The 13114-nt window shown below is 51.8% G+C and overlaps 7 protein-coding genes across 7 annotated transcripts; 2 read left to right on the top strand and 5 right to left on the bottom strand.

Annotated features, from left to right (window-relative positions):
• Window positions 1–6: 6 nt before the first annotated feature.
• CKM354_001246300 (uncharacterized protein) lies at window positions 7–591 on the bottom strand (the record flags this gene model as incomplete). Its single annotated transcript, XM_044807985.1, has 1 exon — window positions 7–591. One exon carries the CDS (start codon window positions 589–591, stop codon window positions 7–9), a length of 585 nt encoding a protein of 194 aa, XP_044663920.1.
• A 1115-nt stretch (window positions 592–1706) lies between these two features.
• CKM354_001246400 (uncharacterized protein) lies at window positions 1707–2453 on the bottom strand (the record flags this gene model as incomplete). The annotated part of the gene is made up of 2 exons (XM_044807986.1): window positions 1707–2321; window positions 2370–2453. The coding sequence occupies 2 exons, from the start codon at window positions 2451–2453 to the stop codon at window positions 1707–1709; spliced, it is 699 nt and encodes a 232-aa protein (XP_044663921.1).
• A 1249-nt stretch (window positions 2454–3702) lies between these two features.
• CKM354_001246500 (uncharacterized protein) lies at window positions 3703–5503 on the bottom strand (the record flags this gene model as incomplete). Its single annotated transcript, XM_044807987.1, has 5 exons — window positions 3703–4052; window positions 4111–4243; window positions 4293–4471; window positions 4529–4778; window positions 4832–5503. 5 exons carry the CDS (start codon window positions 5501–5503, stop codon window positions 3703–3705), a joined length of 1584 nt encoding a protein of 527 aa, XP_044663922.1.
• Window positions 5504–6389: 886 nt separating this feature from the next.
• CKM354_001246600 (uncharacterized protein) lies at window positions 6390–7087 on the bottom strand (the record flags this gene model as incomplete). Its single annotated transcript, XM_044807988.1, has 2 exons — window positions 6390–6482; window positions 6548–7087. The coding sequence occupies 2 exons, from the start codon at window positions 7085–7087 to the stop codon at window positions 6390–6392; spliced, it is 633 nt and encodes a 210-aa protein (XP_044663923.1).
• Window positions 7088–7888: 801 nt separating this feature from the next.
• On the top strand, window positions 7889–8900 carry CKM354_001246700 (uncharacterized protein; the record flags this gene model as incomplete). The annotated part of the gene is made up of 4 exons (XM_044807989.1): window positions 7889–8293; window positions 8359–8542; window positions 8596–8619; window positions 8671–8900. 4 exons carry the CDS (start codon window positions 7889–7891, stop codon window positions 8898–8900), a joined length of 843 nt encoding a protein of 280 aa, XP_044663924.1.
• Window positions 8901–9749: 849 nt separating this feature from the next.
• On the bottom strand, window positions 9750–10421 carry CKM354_001246800 (uncharacterized protein; the record flags this gene model as incomplete). Its single annotated transcript, XM_044807990.1, has 2 exons — window positions 9750–9806; window positions 9882–10421. 2 exons carry the CDS (start codon window positions 10419–10421, stop codon window positions 9750–9752), a joined length of 597 nt encoding a protein of 198 aa, XP_044663925.1.
• A 1499-nt stretch (window positions 10422–11920) lies between these two features.
• On the top strand, window positions 11921–12881 carry CKM354_001246900 (uncharacterized protein; the record flags this gene model as incomplete). Its single annotated transcript, XM_044807991.1, has 3 exons — window positions 11921–12073; window positions 12153–12422; window positions 12486–12881. 3 exons carry the CDS (start codon window positions 11921–11923, stop codon window positions 12879–12881), a joined length of 819 nt encoding a protein of 272 aa, XP_044663926.1.
• Window positions 12882–13114: the final 233 nt, after the last annotated feature.

Genomic DNA, 13114 nt, shown 5'->3' on the forward strand with positions numbered 1-13114 from the left:
CTTTCTTCAGTACGCAGCCGTATTGCATGTCGCGTCTTGTAGCGCAGAATCCGGATAGAGTGTTACACTGAGAACAGAGTCTTCAATATGCGAGGCCGATTGTTCCATTCCTTCGTAGAGTGTCATGGTGTCGTAAATGAGTTCCGCAGTTGCCGACGGCTGTACTTGTACCGCGGACGACTGTAATGGTGGTAACGACGGAAGATTGCTCACTGTGTCTGGCAGGTTTATCGCACCAAGTGAATTCAGATCGCCAGGAACCTGCGCGTCGCCCATGCCGCATAGCGAACGCCACTGATTGACTTCAGCCAGTAAGGCATCTCGCTCTGCGATGACCGTCGCCAGGGCCTCCATCTGCAGCTCATGCTGCCGTATGCTGGCATTTACCACCACATGCTTCGAGAGCTGGCTTTGCGGGGAAGTCTCCAGGGCCGGAATGAGGGCAGCGAGCTTCATGAGCGACTCATTGAAAGCCTCGCGACGCTCCTTTTCCACAATACGATGTTTGGCGCGGTCTTCTTTGGTCCACTTGCGCACGCGCTTCGTACGTCTCTGGCGGTCATGGCTCGCTTCTGAAGAGTTATCGGACATTTCGTTTCACTGGGGCCGGTGGATGATGATTCAAACGGACGGCTTCAGGTGTAGGATGAAGAACGCGTCGAAGGTGTTGATGGCGGGTTTTCACGTTCGCACTGTGGCAAGCATAACATGAAGCAAGCGCTGCCCTTCAGCTGCAACATGCTGTTACATGCCAGGAATTGGATGAATGAGAGTGGTATGAATTGTGTTGGTTTTAGGCTGTTGGCTGGACGGGACGGGAGGCTGCTTAGTCATGTGCCGTTTCAATCACACTTCTATCACTAACTCAGACCTCTCTGCCTCTTCCACGCTCGCGTCAGCACGCTTGTGGCACTGGCGTGCATGTATTGGGGCACTGTTAACGAACATGCTAATCATAGCAACAGCTCGAATCGTGGAGCAATGGACGAACAAAAGAATCGACACTGGCCGACTTCCTGAACGATGACGCGAACATCTGGAAGGCGCACAAGTACACGCGGACAGCGACACCGACATTCGAGGTGCTGACCCTCCACCAAGGAACGCAGTTCGCGGAAGAAGAGGGCGAGAAGGCCAGCCTCCTCATGCGAATATTTTACCCGATCCCTCCACATCCGCGGTAAGTTGACCAAGGACCCACACGGCCACCACCGGACGACATGCCGGCAACACTCACGAGGTAGACACTACGAGAAGTACAACGGGCCATCGCACGCGCACATCCCCTAAGGGCAGCGGAACCTGACTAGGTCGCGTTCGAGGTCTGTAGGCTGGTATGGGCAAGGCGGTCCTCCGGGCATACCAGGTGTCGCTCGACCTGCGAAGGCTGCCCACGGGCTGGAAAATAGCAAAGATGCCACATTAAGGAAGCCCTGAAAGCCCGATTGCACGGAACCAAAAGCTCTCCGACCCATATCCTTCCTGGCGACGATAAGCAAAGGACTCGAGGCGGTCATCGCCGCGCGACTCAGCTATGTCGCAGAAGCCTACCAGCTCCTCCCGTCGAAGCACTTTGGGGACAAGAGGAAAATCTCGGCAGAGCAAACGGTCAGCGTCGTGGTCGAAAGAATCCACGAAGCATGGAGGAGCCGACGAACGCTAGACATTCGTCTATATGTCGAAGTGTCCTAGCTACAATAGTTTGCTCAAACTACGAACGCTATAGCCAGGGCTACCGCCGTCAACATCATATAGCAAGCCGATGCTGTACGCGTTGCGCCGCTCGTCAAAATTGTGGCGTTCACAAGGGGATCGGTGACATTGAAACACTTTCCAGTCCCTTCCGTCCCGAAGCAAGATATCGCTCCATCGAGACCCTCGAACACTGGTTTCGTTAGAGCTGCAGCGCTTGCCCTAAGATTTTTCGGAAGTTGGCCGACTACCGTGTCGGAGAAGTCTCGAGCGGTTGCATTCAGGGTTTTGAAGACGTCAAGAACTATGGGCGCAAGTTGGCTGTCTTCAAAAAACGCTTTCCTGCTTGTGAGGCCATTGACAACTTCGAGAGCGACAGTCACCAGAGTGTGGATCGGTCGGATCAGCTTCACGCCGTCGTTCAAGGATATGTCTTTGAATGTACCGGCCTGTACAACACTGGTGTTGATCGCAGCTTGGACCACTTGGCCTTGTGAGTTGACCGCGATGGCTGACACAACGTTGGTAGGATCGATGGCTTCGATATCTTTGGCTAAGATTGTCGCTTGGTCTGTGATGTTTTTCACGCCGGCAACAATGTTTCCGATATCTGTTCGCTTCACCAGCGCCTGTTCTCAATGAGTCTACGAGCCAACAACGTGGATGAAATTGCACACCTTCTCCAGTTCGACTTGACGGCAGTCATTGTCAAAACTGGCAGCCACCACGCTACCGAACAACAGAAATTTGGCGGACCTCATATTGCTGCGAAGGGTCGAGGGAAGTGTAGAGCAAGAACTTTGAATTTTTATCGCGCTCTGGACTGCTCCAAGTCCTGAGCGCAGCACTCGTCTTTTGCATCGTCTTGCGTCCCGCACGATCATGGAAATACGGCGCAAGCATAACGTTCAGGCAGACCCAGGGGCACCATGTTACGGGACGTGAAGGTTTGGCAGGGACATGATCCCAGTTTCGTGGAGATAGTGTCGGCTATCGCGGAGCTATTCATCTCTAGAACTACGCCCTGGTGTGCTGCGTCTGCGGAGATCATGTGAAGATACTCAGCATTGACTACTCGAGCGGCATGACCACTGCAAGCGACATTTTCACCCACGAACAGAACTCTAAAGTAAGTTACACATAGCACACGCTACCGAGTTCGCTTGCCAGCCTTGCACAAACCCGGTCAAAAGACATCCGCTGCTCCAATGGTACACCATCGATCCGAAATGCGGGGATACGATACGGCACATTGTTTACTTGCACCGCACGATGCCGAATGTGCCCTCGTCTTCCAGTCACATCAACCGAAGTAGTTGCATACAGCCGCTAGTTGGCCTGAATACTACAAGCTTGGAAAGCAAATTTGCGATCGCTCACGGAGGGACAACAACATGGGTCATTCTAGCACAGCTTTGATAAAACGCCGTCGGCATAGTTCTGGACGCTTCCTGGTTTTAACCTTCGCCGTTGCGAAGAATGACGAGGAAGATGCGAGTCGCCTGAAGTGTCTGGAATAATTTCCGACCGTCGATCCGCCATGATCTTCCATGCACAGCAATGGTTTGGACATGCTCCATGAGAAAGAATTAGGCATGCAAATTAATCACACAGTGGCGTACTTCATAAAATCCTTTGTAGCGTATCGATGCGGGGGTTCATCCCCCGAGCCGTTTGCATGTCGTCAGTCCCAAGGCTGTGGCAGATTTCATTCAGTCAGAGTCGCTGTCTTGGTGAAAAGCACAATCAGCACGAGAGTCTGACAAGTTCATTCACGCTGTTCGAAGCCCAAGTGGAAGCTCGCAATAGATCGTTGGAAAATCGTCGATTTGGCATCGCGGTAGCGTGGTCGCATCCGAATTCATCAGAAGTAGATGTTTAGCTGCCACTCCAGACACGCAGTCGTCCTTCCTTTGCATCCTGCCAAACATTGCTCAACTCCACCACGTATCGACCAGGTGGCACTTTCTTGCCAGATATTGCGTTGACCTTATTCGATCAGCAATACGCTTACATCACCCGCCTAATGTCCCACAGGCCCAGAGCACATACGACGCATGCTCCACCGAATGCCACACTAATCCAATATGGCCATCTATAAGCAAGGACGAAAGCATCCTGCACATGAAATATGATATCATCGTAGACTGCTTGCCCTTTCATGGTGACCGACGGATTGGTTTCGATTAAGTCCCTCAGAGCATGATACTGAGCTTGTGCAGCGTAGGTGATGAGGTGGAAAAGAGTGTCATAATCGTCGGTAATGCCCGCAAGAACAATCTTGACGCCTGCGGGAATGGCGTATTCTTCTGTAAGTTTGTGGTAGAAGACGTTGTAGTAGGCAGTGAAACCGACAGCGCCTGATCAAGAAAGTCAGTCAAAACAACGTTGTCGATCCACTCCCTGATGGATGCTGACCTCCAATGTAGCGTACTGCCAAGCTGATCGCTGTAATGGTTCCGATGTACTCCGTAGGACAGTATATCTGCGCCATGATTGACGCAGGAAAGATGACAGCACCCACGCCCAAATTCGCGATAGTCAAGATAGCCTACACGGCGTCAGCGTTGCTCTGGCTGTGATAAGGCAAACAGACTTACATAGATCGTGGGGTTCAAATTGTGTCGATCGGCAATCGAGACACAGCCTGTAAAAATCGTCATAACTGATGTCCAGAAGATCATCAAGAGTGTCGTGCGGCCTTTGAATATGCCAAAAAGAAGCAGGTTGAAAGCTGCACCGAAGATAATTCCTGAACCAATTGGGAGTGTCCGAATGCCTGCAGACCGATCATCAGCATTCACTTTTGTTCCACGATAGATATTGCAAGCCTTACCGATCTGGATTGGATCATCGCCATATACATTATAGACTTGAGTTGGCCAGAAGATGAGCATGACGAACAGGTTCCCCCCGCTGAAGAACGTGATCAGGAGGATCATGATCATCGATCGCTTATCCTTTGAAAACACGGCCTTCGGAATCATAGGATGTGGCGCATACTTCATCTCCCAGACGAAGAATGCAGCAATGACTAGGATTCCGAGCATAAACGGGACCAGTACGTGAGAGCTACTCCAGGCGTACTACTCGAACAGTCAGCACCGGCACATGATGGCATCAATCAAGCATAACTTACCTGATAAGCACCCCACTGCATACCCATCATGAACAGCGTGACTCCTAGCGTACTCAAAATTCCACCCCAGTAGTCCACTGTCTTCCAAATCTCCATCGCCGGTCTACGATGCGGCCTCGGAGGAGGATAATAACAGAAGATGACCAAGAACAATCCCACGAGATTGTACCCACCAACCAGAAATCCCACGTATCTCCAATTTTTCGCCCTGATAATCAACTGCGCCCACATGGGACTCGGAATGAACGGGCTGATCGTGAAAATAATCATACTCACATAAAAGGGCCGCTTCTTGATCGGAACTAACTCAGAGGTTCCAGCCAAAGCGATCATCTCATTCAAACCCGCTCCCAGACCCGAAAGGACCATGCCAAAAATCGCTTGAGTCATGGAATGAGATGTTGAAACCACAGCAGGTCCAGCAACTAGCAGAATCTGACCGACAGCCGCAACGTATTTGCGTCCAAACATATCCGACAGAGCGCCGACAAAGGGGCAAAGAGCGGAGTTGGGTATCAGGTAGCCGATGACCATCCAGAGGAAGATTCCGTCGGCGCCGCCGATTTCTGAGTATATGGGGACTAGCGAGGAGCCGAAGAGGAAGAGTCCGATTTGGGAGCCGACCCAGAGGAAGGACATGGCTGAAAGGGAGCCGAAGAGTTTCCAGCACATCTGTTGCGAATATTAGTGGCGTATAGGTTGTGGACGATGGTGTATTGGTCGAATACCTTAGGGAAGGCACCGGCATCTGCATCTGCGTTGCCGCCGTGGTAGGCACTGGCTCTTTCGTCCGAGAGTCCTGCTTTAAAAGCATGTTCGTGTTCGAAAGCACTATGAGGACTCTCGCTGGAATGAGTAGTCGTTGGATCACTGCTGATAGCGAAGTGTTTCTCTGAAGTCATCGTAGCTAGAGTTCGAGATATTCGTTGATGTGCGATCCAGTAAGACGGATGAGTGGACGAAATGCAAACGAGCTAAGAGTCATCTCAGTTCTTCGACGTCTTTCATCAGCCATACCTTACGCTTCATCGGAACTCTTCGATGCCACGACGATAGCCGTCAGACATACCCGATAGACAGGCCAACCCAGAATTGCTCCGCATCACTCTGCAGACCCCACGGGGAGCCCGGTATTGGACAAGCATCTCTTCGCTTCGCCATCCATCGGTATGCGTTTCGCACCAAGCATTGAATATGCCGCAATTGCCTGTCTGTAACAGAATTTGCCGTTACGTACAGTACATCTCTTGGCCAGCACCAGGACCAGGGCTATTGCGTAAGAAATACATTCTGGCATCCAGGTCGGTCACTAAATTAAAAAGAGAGAATGGCGAACTCCTATACCAGCTCGTTCAAATTTCGGCCGAAGTGAGATTTGCTCCTGGCAAGGTGATCAGCGTCTTCGACAGGCCTTCGAACACGTGAAATGATTGGGAGTGAACAAGCTGAGGGTGAGAATGATGAAGCGAGAGTGATGAAGACTAGATCAGGACAAGAAGCGGATTCTTGACCAGTTGATACTATGCGATGATATTAAAGAATATGGTACATGTGCAAATCACTGAACTATTGAACTGCTTCGAAGGTGCGTCGGGCTGAAGCATACGCCCTGGATGAGGATCCCACTGTCTCTCGTTGAGTAGTCCATACTCTAAGGTCAAATGTGTCAGCTCGTAGTCTTTGGATCGCATGGGTTGCAGTTCTGACCTATGGCACTTGGGGGACAAATGCTGCGATGGCGCTATCAAATGAAGCACTGAATTCTTCCAAGAGGAGAGGTGCGGCTTGTCTGTAGGCTCCAGATAGCTTTGACGCGACGGCGTTTCCGAGTGCGATAGTCTGAGCTTTCTGATCTGTGAGTGCCTGCTGGACTTGCTTGCTCACGCTGAAGAGCCCGACGACAACCTGGTCGAAGTTCCATTTCTTAGAAATAATCCTCTTGAGCAGAGTCTCAACGTCTGGGCGCAAAGACAGGATGGCGACGGCGACTGCTCCAGAGTCTTGATCGTTCAGGAGTGGGGAGGCATTGGCGACTGCAATACAGTATTCGACTGCATGGCCGACTTGATTGGCTGATTCTTGAATATTGATAGCGTCCAGAGCGCCAGTGTAAGGATTGCCGTCGAAGCGGTATACAAGTGAGTCGGAATACCTGATACCCTGCTGCACAAGTTGCAGCGCGTCGACAATGCTCTGTGCTTGGCCGGAGACTGTCGTGAGGCAGCTGAGCAGGGTGACAAACATTAGGAGCTTCATGGTGGGCGATAGCACTTAGCGAGTGGCGAAGTAGTTAGATGGTGCCGTTGTCAAGCAAAGTGCGGAACGTCACTGAGCGAGTGACAGGTCCGTGAGGTAGTCTTGTGGATTAGTGAAGAGATTCTGCGCAGTGTCTTTTCACACTCGTGAGGAAGGGTGCGTTTACCAGCACGGGCAGTTAGTCGGACCGTTGTTTGCCCAATACGGTAAAAGTCACAATTTTCGAGGCTCTCCATTACAAGGATGAAGCTCGCTGTTGGTACGTGCAGACCATCGGCAGACCTTTCACGTGCGTGCGGAGAACCTGGTGAACTCAATGTGGTTGTGGCCGCACTAGCAGGACTGAGAAAGTGTACATGAAATATGGTCGATACGTACATTTCCGTTCATCGCTCTGATCCATGCTTCACGTCCTCCATACATGGGCGTCAGCAGTTCGAGAAGCTTTATTGGCTTTGTCGTATAAAGCTCATGCCATGAGAAAAGCGTATCTTGCGACCGAGTGCAGCGTACAACGGCTGTCCAGTCGGTGAAGTTAAGTCTCTCCACTTTCGGTAAATATCCGAAGAGGAACGAACCAGGGTGAGGCTGAGGTGTTGCAGGACCAAGCGTCGGATCGGCGTACCTTGCAGGTATACATCGCAAGCTTCTGCGAGTATGGCTATCCGAGTCATACAGGAATCCGAAGGGATTTGCGTCGGTTGGCGAGAATATTTGTAGGGACAAACGCCTTGCCTTTGCCGTATCCAAGTCCACATTTCTCCTCGATCCTTCTCTTACATCTCATCCAAGCATATCGTCATGAAGCTCTCACTTCTAGGCTTCGCCATTGGTGCCTTGGCAGCAACCATTGCCACTCGAGATACTGCTACGCTAGCCCAAGATGTTCAGGCAGCGATCGATGCTGTCAACGACTTCGACGCCACCATCACCAGCTACAGTGGCCAGGGTGACAACGACAAGGTCAAGAGCAAGCTGGATGCAATCACAACCGCACTTAGCAAGGGTGCAACTGATGCTAAAGCGTCTGCATCCATCGAGCAAGCCGACGCCCTTTCTCTTGCTTCGCCAGTGCAAGACCTGGCGAAGGCCGTACAGCAGGCGTTGACAGATTTGAGTGCCCAGAAGAGTGCGCTTGCTTCTGCCGGTGCAGTCCAGGATGTGCTGAGCAAGCTCCAAGAAGCTGACAAGGTACAGAAGGACTTGGTGAGTGCAGTCAAAATGGTCGGCAGTGCGAGATACATTGGTTAACCATGAATCTGTGATTCTAGGTCGACACCGTTCTCAGCAAGGTTCCACCATCACTTGCCCCAGTCGCTTCAGGAGTCATCAAACCAGCTCAGGACCAGCTGGCCAGCACCATTGCTGATTTCAAGAGTGCTGGTGGTGGCTCAGCAGCATCCGGAAGTTCTGGTGGAAGCTCCTCTCCGGCTCCGGCTCCGGCCGCGCAACAAGGTGGGAATTGCGCTCGAATATTGTACAAAGTATTGTGCTGACATTGCCCCTAGGACAACACGCGTCACCAGCAGCTTGTAAGTGATTTGCAGCCATGTTGTCGGACTTTGAGCTAATGTGGCAGACAGCAGCGCCCGCCGCCGCAGCGCCAAAATCCGCTCCAGCAGGATCACCAGCAGGGTATGGCGCTCCAGGGGCGGGTTCTCCTTCGATGACTAGCGCTGCGAGCAATACGACTGGCAATACTCCTACAGGAACCTTCACACCTGCGGCATACACGGGTGCTGCTGTACACATCGCTGGACAAGGTTCTGTGGCTGCCATCGCTGTAGCAATGTTAGCTGGGCTTGCTTTTTAGCAGGTTTCAACAAGTGGAAGGGGGCCGGCCAAGCATTAATGACAAGACTTCAGCTCGTGTGGTGGAGGTCAACACTTGCGACCATCACCTTGTATTCGCTCGCACGGTGCAGTCAGTAGTAGTAGTATAATATTCTCGGTGCGCTCAGCCCGTTCGTCCGTTCGAAGTCTGAGCCCCGTATTCCCGCGTAACTTCTCCGCTCATCTTTACGCCTCGACTACGCTGAGCGACTCTCGTCCTGCGTCGTTGTGGGGCTTTTGTTGTACATACTGTTTGCTGTGCATCAGGTTTTGAACACCACGTATCCATCCATACGGAGGTGGAAGTGGAAGTGACATCAAAGTTCGGAAGCGGCGGAGCCTTTTTCCGAAGGGCCCGAGAACCGGGCAGGAAACACACAGGTGAATTGAAGGAGCCTAGGAGGAGGACTTCATCGTTCTGCAGAAGGTGGACAAATTTGTCACTTATGAAACGAGACTCGGAAAGAAACATCGCATCCTCGCACCGGGCTCTAAGTTCAATGCCGCGAAGTTTTCGCCCGAGCATTCGTATGGGATGGCACTGAATAGTGGTACGAAGGGTTTGAAGTTTGAAGTGGAAAGATGTGGCGTAGACTGATGTGAATGTATATTTCCATAAATTAAATTACACTACACTTATGTGATTTCAATCAGACATTATGCAAGTAATAGAGATATACTCCAAACATGTTTATGTTCTGTTTCCACTCAGGTTCGACGTGTGGTGAGACTTCTGGCTCTCGCCTTCGCACGAACTTGTCGTCGATATGTAGTTCCGCTGCCTTTCCTCTCGTTCGCTCAAATCAACGCCCCAGCCTGAGCCTCGCGCTTAAACTTTCTTTGGCACAAAAGGTGGGATTGGAATTCCTGGAAGCTGAATACCGTCCTGTAACAAGAATGATGCGTCAGCATCTCAGCAGTTTGTGGATCAGTCGAAGTTCTAAGAAAGAATGATACATACCGCGACGGCGTATTCAGCAATTGCCACATCGAAAGCATCCTTGAACTCATCCGTAAGCTCTGGCGCCTTTTCACGGTAGGCTCCCGACAGTTTCTTCGTGACCTCATGAGCGAAAGCGACAGCCAAAGCCTTCTGGTCTGTCAAAACCTGTTGAATTTGCTTGCTCACGCTGAAAACTCCAAAGAAGGCCGAGTCGAATTTTGGCCTCAAGAATTGAAGGCGGGTCAGAAGATCCTCGACAATTGGTCGTACCTGCAAGATGGCAGCTGAGACGGCTTCTGAGTCTTGACTGTTGAGGAGTGGGGTGTAATAGGCGGTGTATGTGCATGACTGGATAGTGCGACCAAGAGAATCGGCTTGTGTCTGAATTCCGAGAATGTCTCCTACTCCGGTAAGGGGAGCGCCATCGAAGCCGGCGACCGTATAGTCAAGGGCCTCAATCTGTTGCTGGATCTGTCCAATACAGCTAACAAGGTAGCCACTATACTGAGCGAAAGCGATCGGGATTGCGCCTAAGAGAACGGTGGTAACGAAGCGCATTTTTGTCTCGAACGGCTCGGTTAGTCGATTGGGTAGGTGTCTCTGTTATCTCAAAAGAGCGTGGGTAGCGTGGGTAGCGTGGGTGCCGAAGACTATCCAGTAAACGAATGTGGTGCTTAGCAATGCTCGCTTGCGAATAAGCAATGGGGTAAACGGAGAAGGAGAGAGTCAGAACAGGTCGATATTGGTAGAAAGCCTGGGTCTGTCGTTGCGCTACCATAAGGTTGCTGTTATTCGGTTGTTGCGTTTGGCGCTGAGGCAGGGCCTATACACCCTGTCAAGCTCCGCGTCGCATCGTGATGCTGTTCACTGTCAAATAAGTCGTAAGGCTCTGCGCATGCGAACCTGGCCTTGGTCGACCGCGACGCCGGTCACGTATGAGTAGTCCTCGGCACTCATTTGTTCCAGGAAGCTTGCAGAGTGTAAATAAGATTACATCCTCGGTCGAAGGCGGAGAGAAGAAGAGAAATGCAAGAAGATGCGGCCAATCGAGGTGTGCCGTGTTTACCGCGAAGGTATCGCCTGTAGTGGTATTACCAGGGCGGGCATGGTTTCCATCACACCACGAGCCCTGGCACGCTTTCTGCGGACGGACGCCCAAGCCACTGAACTCGCTGGCACTCTGGCTGCCCCCTGCGCGTTCGTCCTTGCCGAAGGATGCCTTATCATAATGCAGGTCTATGCGGTGTGGCGGAAAGAGGGCCCGTTAGCAGTGAATCTATGGGCGGTCGAGGCCATAGCCAGTCGACAATTGTGAGTTCTTCGACCTTCGTCAGCGGCCCTAGCTCATCTTGAAGAACAGCCTGACACCCTATTGAATGTGGACAATCTGTTTAGATGAGTCAACAACCGCGCTGGTGTTCAACTTGCGGCATATACAAATTTTGATCGAAATCCATGATCCCCATGATGGGCCTAGGCCAATGTGAAGAAGGGCGCATCGTCGCAAGGCTGTGATACGAGCAGGAGGTACTTGACGACTTGCTAGCAAGGAACACAAAGCGTTCGGATAATGGTGCGGGGGAGAAAGTACAGTAGATGTGAGTGCAATCTGGTATCCTGACAGAGCAATTAGACAACAACCACTATACGCTCGCTTCGCAAGAACCTTCCCGCCGACTAAGAAGTCGAAAAGCCTATCGTGGTGGACGGTCGCTCGTGTCATAGAGAGCGATTCAGCGACATGGTCAGTCCGGGTTCAGTGGCCGTGTGATGGAAACGGGTCTCCCACTCCTCTTTGGAGGACGAAAGTTGAGTTGAGTTGAGCTGAGTTTGAGTCGAGAGGCCACGTGCACAGACCTTCCTTCACGTGCTCGGTGATTTCGCGCTAAGCCCCGCGCGACAAAGCCGCCATCACCACTACGCCAGCTCGCAGGCTGCACCCTGGACCTTCTGCCGGATTCTGTCACCAGATCCTCAGCTCCCGCCTACGCCAATCGACATCACGACTCCGCGCAGCGACGGAAACCGTCTCCTTTCATCGAGTAGCGACGCGCACGATGGCAGCGAACACCAAGTACACGCCCGCGCCGCAGCGCGACAGCTTCGAGGATGAAGCGCCGCAATACTCCCAAGCGCCACCCTCCTACCAAGCCGAACCGTTGATGGGCGAAGCAAGAAGCGAGGATGATAACGTGCCGGACGACTTCAAGGTAAGAGAAAGGAGGAAGCCACAACCGGAGCCTAGCATGAGTGGCAAGGAGAAGGACAGTATACTGACAAGGGACACAGTTCGGCGGCTCAGTCGCAGAAGCCACTCTGCCCATCCGCATGCAATTCATCCGCAAAGTCTACGCGATTCTCACAGTCCAGCTCCTCCTCACCACAGCGCTCAGCGCGGTTTCATTCTTCTCCGAATCATACAAGAAGTGGATCCAATCGAATCAATGGGCGATGTGGGTTTCGCTCTTCGGAGCGATCGGTTTTATGCTCTTGACATTCTGGAAGAGAAAGAGCTATCCTATGAATCTCGCGTTCCTGGGAGTCTTCACAGCGATGGAGGTAAGCTGTATCAACCCATTCTCACACACTCCTCGAAGGACCGCCCACTAACTTCCCACACAGGCCTACAGCATCTCCGTAATAACCTCCTTCTACGAATCTCGCATCGTCCTCCAAGCCCTAATATTCACGCTCGGAATCTTCGTATTCCTCTCCCTCTTCGCCTGCCAAACCAAGTACGACTTCACATCCTGGATGCCTTATCTCTTCGGTGCCCTCTGGGTGCTCATCATCTTCGGCTTCATGTCCGCTTTCTTCCCGCACAGCAGCGGCGTCGAACTCGGCTATGGAATCGTCGCAGCACTCATCTTCTCCGGATACATTCTCGTCGACACGCAACTGATCATCCGCCACTACCACGTGGAAGAGGAGATCGCGGCGGCGATCAGTCTGTATTTGGACATTCTGAACTTGTTCTTGGCGATTTTGAGGATTCTGAACAGTCAGAGTAACAACTGAGAGACAGGAATGGCCCACGAAAGGGATGGAGTATTTGGCATTGTGTGAATAGGAAACATGGTATTGAAGGGTTTTAGAATGTTATGAATAGCGTCTCTGCATACGTGAATTGTATTGCTAGTATTGGGTATAGAGCGTCTGAAATACAACTAGCTCCTGGAATGGAACCCTCACGACCTGACGCGGTGCTCAGATACTCTGAAAGCTGTCTGTCGCCTGCAGGTCATGTTTAC

The sequence above is a fragment of the Cercospora kikuchii genome (genome assembly GCF_019650295.1).
Source record: "Cercospora kikuchii DNA, contig_00009, whole genome shotgun sequence".
Classification (NCBI taxonomy): domain Eukaryota; kingdom Fungi; phylum Ascomycota; class Dothideomycetes; order Mycosphaerellales; family Mycosphaerellaceae; genus Cercospora; species Cercospora kikuchii.